This window comes from Nicotiana tabacum, chromosome 10 (assembly GCF_000715075.1).
Source record: "Nicotiana tabacum cultivar K326 chromosome 10, ASM71507v2, whole genome shotgun sequence".
Lineage (NCBI taxonomy): Eukaryota > Viridiplantae > Streptophyta > Magnoliopsida > Solanales > Solanaceae > Nicotiana > Nicotiana tabacum.
The window spans coordinates 131148857-131163112 of record NC_134089.1 but is presented as its reverse complement, the minus strand read 5'-3'; the positions used below and the strand labels follow the sequence as shown (position 1 = coordinate 131163112).

The 14256-nt window shown below is 33.5% G+C and overlaps 1 protein-coding gene across 5 annotated transcripts; it reads right to left on the bottom strand.

Moving 5' to 3' along the window:
• Nucleotides 1-7486: 7486 nt before the first annotated feature.
• Nucleotides 7487-13419, bottom strand: LOC107810325 (uncharacterized). Of its 5 annotated transcripts, none has more exons than XM_016635088.2 (2): nt 11319-13419; nt 7487-8126 (listed from the first exon to the last, which is right to left on the bottom strand). In XM_016635088.2, exons 1-2 carry the CDS (start codon nt 12451-12453, stop codon nt 7978-7980), a joined length of 1284 nt encoding a protein of 427 aa, XP_016490574.1. In that variant the 5' UTR covers nt 12454-13419; the 3' UTR covers nt 7487-7977. The 5 variants fall into 5 exon arrangements, with proteins under 5 accessions (XP_016490574.1, XP_016490575.1, XP_075079407.1 ...); XM_016635089.2 differs by having other exon boundaries at nt 7487-7760; nt 11319-13415; XM_075223306.1 differs by having other exon boundaries at nt 7487-8190; nt 11319-13413.
• Between the last annotated feature and the right edge of the window lie 837 nt (nt 13420-14256).

Below are 14256 nucleotides of genomic sequence, written 5' to 3'. Positions count from 1 at the left end.
TCCTTTATTGTATGTAAATATTATTTCATAAATAAAAAGTATTCTATTAAGTTTAAGAAACTCACGTTTTCGTATTAATTTATATACTAGTCTCTATGTACGTGCATCGCACGTAATAATAAGCACACCCACTAACTAATCTAAGATATGTGAATATACTTGTTACCATAAAAAGTGTTAATCTCGTGCAACTTATGATATTAAAAATGTTACTTTTAACTAATCTCTTTTTTTTTTATCACTATTACTTTTTTAGTTACTTATAAAAAAAAATGGATAAGGAAGATTTTCGTGCATATGAGAAGACTTGACATAGTAAACCATAAAAATTTGCTCCATGTTGTGTCTTTCTACAATTTGAAGGAGGTAAAACTTTTAGTCTTTGAATATGTCAACAATGTTAGCTTTGCAAATTTATTTAGACGTGTTACCATTCCTACTCTCATAGAACTAATCGATCAATCTGAGTCTTATCATATTGTTCTTGATTAATATATCATTTTTTGTTAAACTAAATGTCCTACTATGGTTTAAGAAAAGTTATACATATAAACATAAAATCTATATAAATAAACATGTCTTATGTGTATGATTTTTTATGATAAATAATTAAAAATTGTCTTTCAAACGTAATTCTTCCAACCCACACAAAATTCCTCATTATTTTTTGATAAATAAGGCTTTCCTTGCTTTCTTTTACTTAGAAGTTTAAACTTTTTGTTATTAAAATAATAAATAAAAAGTAATTCAAAGTATTATTCATCAAAGTAAATTAACGTTGAGAACACAAAGCGTTTGGGAGGAGGGAGTAAGATTCTGCCTTTAATTTGGGAGGAGGAAATCGATATTGTGGACTCCATTCATTAACGTACTTTTTTTTATTCCTTTAAAGCTTTGAATCCGAGGCTGTCGTATTTGATCTAGAAATTCAGTTCCCAATGTGTGATTTACAACCGAAAAAGAATTCCAATATTAGGCTATTTACAATAATATTCTTAAATTATTACAAATATTTAAGGTTATAAAAGTCGATTAAAGTTTCAGGGATATTTTAGTCGTTCAACATTTAGTCTAAATTATTCGTGCTTTTATAATAATATAGGTGTTATATAAGAAAGTCAAGTTTTAAACTCACGGTAATAATTAGGACTTCTTATTTAGCTCAATAAGAAAATATTTAAATTTTAGGTGATTCAAATACCCTAGTTATTAGGAAAGTAACTTAAATTACAATTATGTCCAATGTGAAATTTATTTTTAGAGGGTAAAAAAGGCGAACGACATTTTGCTAAGGACCTTCGTGCTTTTAATATAGTACTAGTCTCTATAAACGTGCGTTGCCACGTCGTCTATAGAATATTGTCATTTAGTAGAAACTTTATGTAAAAAATAGTAGTAATACTTTTAACCGCATTAATATTCAGAACATATTTAGTTGAAATATAAAATATAAATTAAAGGAGCAGAAATCTAGCTGCATAAACTTTAATTTGCTTTCATTCATCAAATTAATGTCAGGAGGCATGTGCTTGCTCCCATACTTGGTATAATTCGTCATGCTTGTATCCTCTTATCTTTGTTCTTAGCCGAATACGACTGGTTTTAGAAAGACTTATAAAGATATGAGTATGTCTCTTTAGTTATTTTTACTATGAATTTCGGAAAGACTTGTACATATAAAAAGTTTCTTGTACATGAAAAACTCATCTATTACTTACTCGAGGGAATAATTTTTGTTAAGGTATAAAATTTCATCAATGACGAAGGTATAACAAAACTTTACTGCATTTAAGAACCTTTGAATTCTAAATAATTAGTTATATGTAAGCTTTTAGGCTTTGAAAATGAATCATTTAATTATGGTTGGTTTAGTCAAAAACTTTAAGCTTTTTATTTAGGTTTTTTCCTTTGTATTTCACCACATAATGACTCAATTTTTGTCAAATATCAATAAAATCATACAAGAAAATAAAACAAATCACAAAATACGAATTATGGAGTCTGAGATAAAGGTTATAACTTGAAGTAAAAGAGTTATTTTACCTTTTGTTCGCTTCACCTCTCTATTTTTTTTTTAAATTCACATCTCCTCGCACGCATGCACACAAACTTTTTTTCCCTTTATATTCTCTTCGTAACTGAATCGTATTCCCTTAGATAAAACAAATGACAAAATATGCATACGCATATTGCGTATAAAAAAGGAATGAATTATGGACATCCTTTATAATTTAAGTAGGACTAATTTTGTAGGGGCGGTGTATGTGTAGTTTAAATCAAAAAAGAAATTCATAATTAGGTAATTTACAATTAGATCCTTAAATTATACAAATATTTAAGGGCATAAAAGTCGATCAATCTTTCAGGGATAATTTAGTCGTTCAACGTTTAGCAAAAAATTATCCGTGCTTTTATAATAACTAGTCTCTATGAACGTGCGTTGCACGATAATAATAACACGTACATAAATATTCAAAATAGATTGCAAAATATGGTACTATGAAATATACTGGGTTTGATAGGGTAATTATTGTTCTTAAGAAATTTAAGTATTTCAATTATATTGTTGCAGGAATGGTAGCAAAAAAAATTTCAGATTTTACAAAGCCAATGAAAGTCGAATTTCAACAATTAACTAAATTTTCTCCCAGATTTTTTTATGAGTTGTAAAAAATAGTAGTGAGAAGAAGAAGGAATTCAAAACGATTATTGTGTTTGATTTGGAACAATACCAAATATTTATAATGCCTTTAGGTGTCTGTTAAAAAATGAATGAGTTTTATAACTAATTAAGACAACCTTTGGGAAGAGGCACTTTGCAACAACCGCTTCTTTAGAAATTAAAAGTCACCTTTTTGGATTTAAAATCTGTTAAAAATATTTTGTATAAATAAAATAATTTTTTTTAATTAAATAAACTAATGTGATGGGAACTAAAAGATATAATTAATTTCAGGCTATTTAAATTTTCACTCAATTCCCATAGAATATTCAGACTGCATGTGTTCATCTATTTGCCGTTAGATTCTTGCTCATCACACCCGAGAAAGACTTAAAAAATATTAGTAGTAAAACATTTATATTTGGGAGTGATATAGCAGTAGAGACACTCATTAAAACAAAGAAGGAGTAGAGACACTCCTTAACTTGTATCATAAACTTGAAATCTTTAGAAGGAAAGAATTAGGATTCTATCTTGTACAAGGAAAGTTGACATTGAGGTGTTGATATCCAAGAAGAATTAGAAATTCTATCCTCTATAGCAAGCATGTTGGAAGTGATGATATAGAGTCCTAAAAGAATTATACTCAATACTACAATTTTATCCAATATCATATTGTTTCTTTAAAGAAATAATTTAGGGCATAAAAGTCAATCAATATGTCAAGAATATTTTGTCGTTAACATTTAGTGTTAGAATATTTGTGATTTTATAATAATATAAATATAGATTATTCTCTATGTTCTTGCGACACACGAATATATTTAGTGACGGAGAAAGGTTAAAGAATAGGGACTCAAGTAAATCTTCTTCATTTGAAAATTATATTTACAAATAGAGCAAAACTAAATTTTAATTATGTATAAAATGTTAAAATCCCTTGACATAAAAAAAAAACTCAAGTAAAGAGGTAAAGTGGTTTAGAATATCTTGTGTGAAATATTACGAAGTGCGTATCAAAAATTATAAAATTTCAGTTGAATAGATATTCTGAATTGTTATTCATATGTACAAAATTTAATAACAATTTAAAACAAAGGGTAGCAGCGGCAGTCTTGAATATTCGTGAGCAGAATATTCTCAAAGTGTCACAATAACGAATTCTCAATTTATGTTCGATTTTTCTTTTTCTTCCATAACTGTGCTTCATATCCACGTTGAAACACTTATTAATTAATTAAGTGATATATTTAGTTGCAAATTCCAAGTTAGTTTGACCCAAAATCAACTTTGTAGGCTTGTCAAGTGTAGTTTAAATGGGAAAAGAATTCCAGCCTTAGGTGATTTACAATTGTATCTTCAAGTTATATAAATATTTAAGCTTATAAAAGTCGATCAATATTTCGAGGATATTTTAGTCGTCCAATATTTAACATAAATTATTCGTGCTTTTATAATAATATAGATAGATATATTATTTGTGCAAAGACAAAAATGTGGATAGCCACATCATCCGAGTTTCCACAAATATAACCAGTTTTCGCAAAACTAAATCATTCATCTAATGAGAAACATCACAATGCGTCTCTCATGTCACCCTGAATTTCCCTTCACATAGGCAACCCAAGTTTTTTATTAACAACTCAATTGAACCACCAACCATTGAAGCGAAATATCAAGCACAACCTACAAATAAACCAAGAATAGCATTACTCGGAAGATGGAAAGCAATTTTGGGATACAATACAATTTTTTTGGATGAAGCAATATATTTATCATGACTAAACTTTGAAAGGAATCGACAGGACCCAAAGGACAAAACAAAAAAGGAAAGGATATATATTGGTCGTTATTATGAACATAAGTGTGATAAAGATAATGAATATGTATATGTCACTGGATGAGACAATAAAAATTGATCTTGAAGCTTATGAGCAGGTACCATTTACCAAAATCCACTTTGTGACAGAATCAACAACAACAACAACAACAACGGCCCAGCATTGATTTTGTATTTCTTATATTGTTGTTATTTTATTATGATTCTATTGATGGTACTAATATATCGTCTCTTGTTGCTTTCTTGAGTCGAGGGTCTCCTGGAAACAGCCTCTCTGCCCCTCGGGGTAGGGGTAAGGTCTGCGTACATATTACCCTCCCCAGACCCCACTTTGTGACAGAATCAAGCACTCGAAAAATCAATGCTTTCCCAAGAAATAAAAAAAAAATCTAAAATTCCTTATTTCATGGCCTTATAAATAAAACTTCTAAATTCTATCTAGAGAGTAGGGGTGTACAAAGGAAACCGACAAACCGCACCAACCCGTTAATCCGAGTCAAACCGAGAAAAAAACCCGACTATGAGTTGGTTTGATTTGGTTTGGTGTTGGAAAAAAAACCCGACCATAATTGGTTTGGTTTGGTTTTAACTAAAGAAAGTCAAACAGAAACCAAACCAACCCGACATTACATATATAGAAATTTTAGATATATTTAATATATAAATATACTTATTGTGATGTAATTTATAAATATTTCTTAAAAGATTTCATAATTTTATCTTTTGAGATATTATTTCAAGGTTAGACTTAGAATTTTTGAATGTTCCAATAAGTTTTATAGCCATTAACATTAGTAAATTAAATAGTGCTAACAAAAGCCCAAACCAAAATCAAATCAATACTAATGCTAACAAAAGACATTTAATTCAATACTACGAATGTGAATGTATTGAATATCTATTTTTTGTTTGCAATAATTTAGATAAAAATGCATAACCTATTTTTATTTTTTCTTTAGCATTTAGTCATGTATTTAATACCCCCTTAATAGTCTACTTATTTTAACCTGACTTATTACTTTTAGATTATGTTTATTTTTATTATGGCTTTTTAATTAGCAATATTTTTTATTACATAATTTTAATGTCTTTATTGTTGAATATTTTAGGATAATGCCATGACATATCTCATATTTTGTATTATTTTCTTGGAAAATACTTTATATAGGTGTACTACTAGGACTAAAGAAATATTTTGAGCATAATTTATATGTTTTGTTCTACGAAGATTTTACCGGAAAAAAATTCGAAAAAACCCGAAAAACCCGAGAAAAACCGAGAGTGAAAAATCCGAGTTTTATTGGTTTGATTTGGTCTTTAGATTTAATAATCCGACACAATTGGTTTGGTTTGGTAATTGTAAAATCCGAACCAACCCGGCCTATGTACACCCCTGCTAGAGAGCTTAGTTTCTCATTTGATATGTAGTCTCCGTCTCAAGTAGAAAGTTATCATATAGACAAACCAAGTAGTATAATGAATATTTTTATATTAAATATATACCACAAAAAACAAAAAATAAAAATTAATAAGTTAGTAAAAAATTCTTATTAATGTTCAACACTCTAAGTGAAACTGAGCCCTCACTTGGCCGATCAAGAAGTTTCTGAATTCTATCATCCCGTTTTCGTTTATGGCTTTTGTTAAGTTTTTATACTTGAACTCCAGAAGATCCTGAGCAGTCTTAACCCCAAAGTACAAATTTAGTTCTCCAACTCTTTCATGAACAGTCAGGCCTCACTTTCATCACATACTCTATAAACTCTGGTTTTAACTACCACAAAATTGTAAGGAGAGAGCTTACCTTTATTATTTTTAGAAAAAGCTCAACCGACATGTTTACTCTTCAACTTGGCACAATCTATTGATTCCACAAAAGTTAGTATTTTCATTTGTGTATGAGCAAATGCAAATACCTGAGGATGAAAATCTTGAAATTCTCTTAAGAGACCTGAATTTTTTTTGTTCATATAGACCAAACACGCGTTTCCATCATTACTTACCTAAGAATTCAGAATGAACCAGTAGGAAAAATCAGCAAGTAAAAAATTAAATGATTTGTTGTTGGAGATAGTGAATAACAAAATTTATTAAGAATTGTTCTTGCATATAACTTAATATTAACCTTCTCTGGTTAGTTGTAGCAATTCGCGCACAAAGAGAGAATCAATGTTCATATCCATACAGAAAGCACCAGAGTTCCACCATACTTTTGCCACATTAACTGACAAATGCATTCCTCCTTGCTTCTCTTGTAATCTTGTAACCAAAGCTTTGAGAAAAGAGTTATATTTCTTCTCTCGAAACTTTTCAGTCATAGCAAAATGGCAATTGTTAATAAACATGGGTATCAATAACTCAAATTCACTTGAAAATAGATGCAAATTAAATATGCAACTGTCACAGTTGCAGCTATTAGTTCGATAAGATCACTGGTAACATTTTTCTAGAAAAAAATCAGTTGCAGCATTGGGGTCAATCCACCAGACTATTCCAAATTAAGTCAACTTATAAATACACATAAACAAGTTCTCTTACTTTATTTAGCTTGTCAATTTACAACGTCAAAATAGTCTTTTAGGCAAAAAATAAAACCACATATCCTTAATATATCATATATCAGTTGGAATTTCCATTCAGATGTAGGCCATAAAGATGCAAAAGAAGGGAAGAAAAGGGGAAGAGTAGTACTAACTTTTCTTTGTACGGTTAGAGTTTGAAAAGTATGTAATAGAAACAGCTCTGACAATCAATACACCATATTTACAAAATACATTTAGAAGTATCGAGTATGCAACAGATATCATTCAAGCATTTTCGCGCAGAAGGGTACAACTTTCCCCGTAAGAAGTCTGATGCAGCACATATTACCTTTTGTAAAACAAACTCTCTTGCAGCATATATGTTGGATTTGATGAGATAATTGGAAATCATATATGAACAAGAGAGAACAGAAGGTTCGATAGAATGGGAGCTGCCAGATATTTTGATGAAATGGGTATCTTAGTTCCAAAGTGGAACTACATGTCATTTATATACAATTCATGTACAACGTGGTCAGCCCAAATACAAAATACTAAACTGAAACTAAACATACATCATAACACTACAAATAATTTAAATACATGGCTCAATACTAGTCCAACAATATCCCCCCCCCAAGTTGGAGGGTGATTGGCCACACCCAACTTGCCCAGAATAAACTTGTGAGTCATACCAGATAGGGGCTTGGTAAGCATATCTGCCAATTGCAACCTGCTGGGAACATAGGACAATGAGATTAGCCCATCATGAAGTTTTTCACGGACGAAATGACAATCTAGCTCGATATGTTTGGTACGCTCGTGAAAGACAGGATTCCGAGCAATGTAAATGGCAGACTGACTGTCGCAATGAACAGGAACTGAAACAATAGAAGTGACAGAAAGTTCATGAAGTAGCCTGGTAAGCCAGGCAAGCTCAGCTACCACTCTTCTCATGGATCGGTATTCAGCCTCAGCCGAAGATAAAGCAACAGTGTGCTGTTTTTTCGACTTCCAAGAAGAGAGCCACCAAGTAATACCAAATAACCACTCACAGACTTTTTAGAACTCGGACAAGCAGCCCAATCCGAGTCACAGTAGGCTTGGAGAGAAAGATCAGAATCAGCATTCATGAAAAGTCCTTGACCCAATGTGCCTCTAACATACTTAAGAACATGATAAGCAGCAGATAGATGAGCAGAGGTGGGAGCATGCATGAATTGACTAAGATATTGAACAGAAAAGGCCAAATCAGATCTAGTATTAGTGAGAAAATTTAATTTTCCAACCAATTTCCGATAAAAAGTAGGATCTGATAGGGGCTCCCCAGCCTCTACTAAAGATTTCAGATTAGTGTCCAAAGGGCTGGCGACGAACTTGCAGTCCAGGTGATCAAATTCAGACAAAAGATCCCATGCAAACTTCCTTTGGCAAACTATGACACCACCAGATTCAGCCAGAATTTCCAGACCCAAAAAATAATGCAAGTGTCCTAAGTCTTTAATTTTAAATTGTTCATCTAGAAACAGTTTAAGGGCAGCCATTTCCTTATCATCATTTCCAGTTAAAAGAATATCGTCAACATAAACAGCAACAATCGTTAGATGACCAACATCAGATTTAATGAACAATGAGTAGTCATTTTTAGAGACTGTGTAGCCCAAAGAAATAAGAGAATCACTTAACTTGGAGTACCACTGTCTTGAGGCCTGTTTGAGGCCATATAAAGACTTTCTTAACTTGCAAACCATGCTATTCCCAGCCACCATCATACCTTGAGGTATTTTCATGTACACCCTCATCTAAATCCCCATGCAAAAAGGCATTATTGACATCTAATTGAAACATGTCCCAACCTTTTTTGACTGCCACAGCTATAATAGATCTAATAGTCGTCATCTTAACAACCGAGGAGAAAGTTTCATTATAGTCTATACCTTCTTGTTGCGTATCACCTCTTACAACTAACCGAGCTTTAAATCTGTCAATGCTACCATCGGCCTTATGTTTTATTTTATACACCTATTTACAACCGATTGGTTTCTTCCCGGGGGGTAAAGGAACCACATCCCAAGTCCCATTAGCCTCAAGAACCTCAAATTCTTTCAACATTGCCTCCTGCCAGGCTGGCTGTTGATAAGTTGATGGCTCAAGTACAGTATCTAAGGTGTGAACTAAACTCTGATTACGTGAACTTAAGGTGCTGAAGCATACAGATCTTGGAGAGGCGGGGATAGAAGTTTAAATGGGAGGAAAAGAAGAGGAAAAACTACAAAGGTAATCGTTCAAATATGAAGGGGGATGATGAATTCTGGAGGGATATCGAGCTACTGGGACATGAGAAGGGGAAGGTGAAAGATGAGATTCAGAAGAAGTAGAGGAAGTAGAAAGAGTAGAAGACTGTATAACAGAATCCTGAGGTGAAGAAGATGAACTGGAGGGAGGAAGAGAACAATCTGAATCTATGTAAGGCGGCGGAGTTGGAAATAAAATTGTGGGAGTAGATAAAGCTGAATAAGGAAAGATGTCCTCATGAAAGACGACATCCCTGGAAATAAGAATCTTCTTATCTGAAAGTTGCAGTAATTTATAAGCTTTCTTTCCAGGGGGATAGCCTAAAAATATGCAAGCACTAGATCTTGGTGAAAATTTATTTCTTAGGGATTTGGGAACCACTGCATAGCACAAGCAACCGAAACTTCTCATATGATTGTAGGAAGGTTTTTGACCAAAAAGAAGCTCAAATGGGGTCTTCCCAGATAACACTGAACTGGGAAATCTATTGATCAAATATGTTGCAGTAAAAATACAATCACCCCAGAAATGAATGGGAAGTTTGGACTGATACAATAGGGCTCTTGCTGTTTCCAGCAAATGTTTATGCTTTCTTTCGACAATGCCATTTTGTTGAGGTGTATAGGGACAAGAAGTTTGGTGCATCACACCTTTGGAGAGGAAATATGTTGTGGCTTCACGACTAGTTCCAAGTTCCAAGGCATTATCTGTTCTTATGGTTTTAATTTTGATGTTAAACTGGGTTTCAATCATGCAAAAGAAAGATTTTAGGATAGACAATGCATTACTTTTGTGACTAAGAAGATGTGTCCATGTATATCTACTATAATCATCCACAATTGTCAGGAAATTTTTATATGATTTTTGTGTTGCAGTGTGATATGGTCCCCAAACATCCACATGAATAAGATCAAATAGATGAGAAGAATAAGATTCACTGTGAGAAAAAGGAAGTCTTTGTTGTCTAGCAAGAGGACAAATTTCACAAAGGAAAGGTTGTCTATTACATGTAGGAACATTCAGACATTCTATTCTCTGCAACTTTGAAAATGGAAGATGTCCCAATCTATGGTGCCACAAAACATGGGACCTAAGTTGCTCGAACTCGGGTGCGGGTATCCGATACGGGGACGGTTCCGAGTATCGGATTGGGCAAAATCTAAATTTTAAGATTCGGGGGTGAGAATCTGGATATGGATACGGGTGCGGGGATACGGCTAAGAAAATTCAAAATAATAAAAAATAGAGCTATAAAAATATTGTAAATATTGAGACTACATGCTAGGTCTACATGAAGTACAAAATCAGAACATGACACTTTGAATTTTTGGTTTCTCCGACACACAAAGCATCAAATATGAGACAAAAATACTACAACATTGAAGACAAAAATATCCGGGACGTTTCCCGCTCCAGCACCCGTCCAAGTCTCGTATCGGGACGGGGACGGCACCAAAATTGAAGAGTCCGTGCAACTTAGCATGGGACTTATTTACATTTATTGTATTTGCATGAACAAATATACGAACAAGAATAAAAGTTGAGGGAGAATATGATTCTGCATTAGAAGAAGTTGAAGAAATTCTGGGATTGATCAAGTAGAGCCCTTCAGCCATCTTACCAAGTTCCAATGGCTTCTTCGGAGAAGGGCCCTGTAAGTAACATGCAAATTGTGTAAAAAATACTAGAGAAGAAGTATCAATTAAAAGCTTGTGAACTGAAATCAGATTATACTTGAAAGTAGGCACATATAGAACTTTGGACAAAGTAACATGGGAATTGACTTGGACAATGCCAATAGATGTGACTTTCACTTTATAACCATTAGGTAAAGTGACAAGATATGGGATAGATAGGTTAGTTAAATTGGTGAGTAATGATTTGTTGGAGGTCATGTGATCTGATGCTCCAGAATCTAAAATCCAAGTATCAGAATTTAGCACACTACTTAGACAAGCACAACTCCTGTAGATTGAGAGAGAATAATAGGCAGGTATACCTGTAAAATTAGCTGCACTAGAGACGGACTGATTCTGATTCTGTGGATCATCAACCTGAACATTTTGAAGAATATTCATGATCTGCTTGTATTGTTCTGGAGTAATTGTATTTGGGGAAAGAGTAGTGTCAGGACCACCATCAGATTTTGGATCAGCAGAAGAAAGCATATTAGCAGCAATCCGCACATTCTTATTTCCAAACTTGAAATTTTGAGGAAAACCATGAAGTTTGTAGCATTTTTCTATCACATGCCCATTTTTCTTGCAATACTTGCAAAACAGCTTCTTAGGATCAACATAACCCTTCTGATTATTGAAATTCTGAGTAGTAAGATTGTTGAAATTCTGAGTTGTGCGATTGTTGAAATTGTATCTCTGATTAGGATTGACAGATTGTGGTGCTTTTTGATTGTAGCTTGTCACATTATGTATACCCCTTTGCTTCTCATCCTGAATAATCAGTGAGTAAGCTTTACTGATGTCTGGCAGAGACTCCATCATAAGAATGTTTCCCCGAGCATTACTATATGCTTCATTTAAACCCATCAAAAACTGCATTAGTTTTTGATTCTGTTCTCTTTTGATCATCTTGTGTTTATCCCCACAGGTACACTCACACACACAATAAGAGTCAGCATCCAGAGATTCCATCTCATCCCACAACCTTTTTATCCTAGTAAAATAACCACTGACATCAGAGGAACCTTGAGAGATAGAGCTCAAGTCCTTCTGTACCTCATACATCCTAGCACCATTGGATTGACCATATCTCTGATTCAATTCATCCCAAAGACTTTTAGCAGATTTGGAATATATCACACTTTGTGCTATGTCCGGATCTGGAGAATTCAAAATCCAGCTAATCACCATATTATTACACTGTTCCCATGGTTCGTATAGTGAAGAAGTAAGAGAGGGTTTAACATATGCACCATTGATGAAACCTATCTTCTTCTTTGCAGACAAAGCTATAATGATCCCTCTCCTCCAAGCCCCAAAGCATGAACCATTAAATTGTTTAGCTACTAACATAATACCAGGATTATCAGACGGATGTAGGAAAAAAGGATGAGATGAAGGTAAGGCAGGTTCAAGTTCAAGTTCGGAATCACTGTTGTCATGTATGTTCCTCATGATTCCACAGAAACAAACAATACTAGCAGAGAGAAATTGTCAGGAATAACAATCGAGGAGGAGATGCAACCCGAGCTTACCAAAAATTCGCACAGATAAGGATGAAGATACCATAAATCAAAGGTGAACCTCCAGGAAACCACCAGATCGGAAAATGCCATCGCAACTGATTCACACATGTGCGAAGACCAAAAAAAAACCCAAATCTGGAAATTTCTCCGGTGAAACTGAAGATAATAGCTCCAAAACTTCAAATCCAGCAGAATCGATCAACAAACAGCCGCCAAAATTGGAAAATTGAACAAAAAAAAAACGAATTTATAGCCTAGTTTTTTTTTTTGTTGCGATTCCTCTGAAACTTAGAAAATCAGAGAAATGAAGCTATGAAAACACAAAATCTACGCCGGATCTTTGATAGAAAGCCCTGATAGCATGTTGGATTTGATGAGATAATTGGAAATCATATATGAACAAGAGAGAACAGAAGGTTCGATAGAATGGGAGCTGCCAAATATTTTGATGAAATGGGTATCTTAGTTCCAAAGTGGAACTACATGTCATTTATATACAATTCATGTACAACGTGGTCAGCCCAAATACAAAATACTAAACTGAAACTAAACATACATCATAACACTACAAATAATTTAAATACATGGCTCAATACTAGTCCAACAATATAGTACATTAACTTCAGTATACTTTTAGTGTTAATTACCTTCTCAATTTCTAATTGTGTGTTTGTCACTCTAGCAGTTTCAGGTTCTAACGATAAACTATGATTATTTGCATTTCTTGAAGCACCTAGATCTTTCAACTTTTTATTTTTCATACTGTGTACTCCCAAATTGACCCAAAAAGGAAAAATATAATGCATAAACAACTTTCAGATAAGTAGATGGTGAAGCGTTGAAAGTGAAAACATACTTTTAAAACAGCCAGGAAATGTGAAATGAAATCTTAGCAGCTTTCCTTTCATCATCTGCAACAACCTCTTTAATGCCACCAGGACATGTGAATTGAAACTTTTGCAGGTTTTCTTTCATCCTCTGCAAGTATCTCTTTGTAAGATAGTTTATTATTGGCAAGTTGGAAGTGAGACGTTTCTTTCTCGTACCGTGTCTGTTAGCCTCGGAACTGATCATTATGAAATAACACATAACAGACACGAGATTGACTCAACAGGCACGAGATTGACTCAACAGGCACGAGATCCTAAAGTTAATTATTTTTTAACAGAATAATCAAATTTATTTGAATTTTAAATTCAAAATTCGAATAAATAGTCGTGTCTGTTTGTGAAACAAGACATCTTTTCTGAAAGGGTCTGTTGGTTGCCTATAAATACACAAGAATTCCAACGAAACGAAATAGAAAATCACAAGTGTTATTGCAGGCTTTGTTGTATCCTCAAGAGAATCGTTTTGTATTTTCCCTAAATTAGTATACAGGCGATAACTCTTTAAGGACAGTCGATTTTCACGCCTCAAAGCCAATTTTGATTATTCTTTTCTAACAATCTTAAAGAGTTATCCTACTATGGAGAAATTGATGTCTGTTGTTGAGAATCCAGTTCATCAAACTTGATCGCTTTGATGGAACGAACTTTACCCGTTGGAGAGACAAGATGATATTCTTGTTGTCCGCTCTCAATATCTACTATGTTCTTGATTCTGCCTTGCCTCCGATGCCTGAGCCCACAACAGAAGATTCTGACGTAGTCAAGGAAGAAAGGAAGAAACGAGAACATGATGAACTGTTGTGTCGCGGCCATATTCTGAATACTTTGACAGATCGACTCTA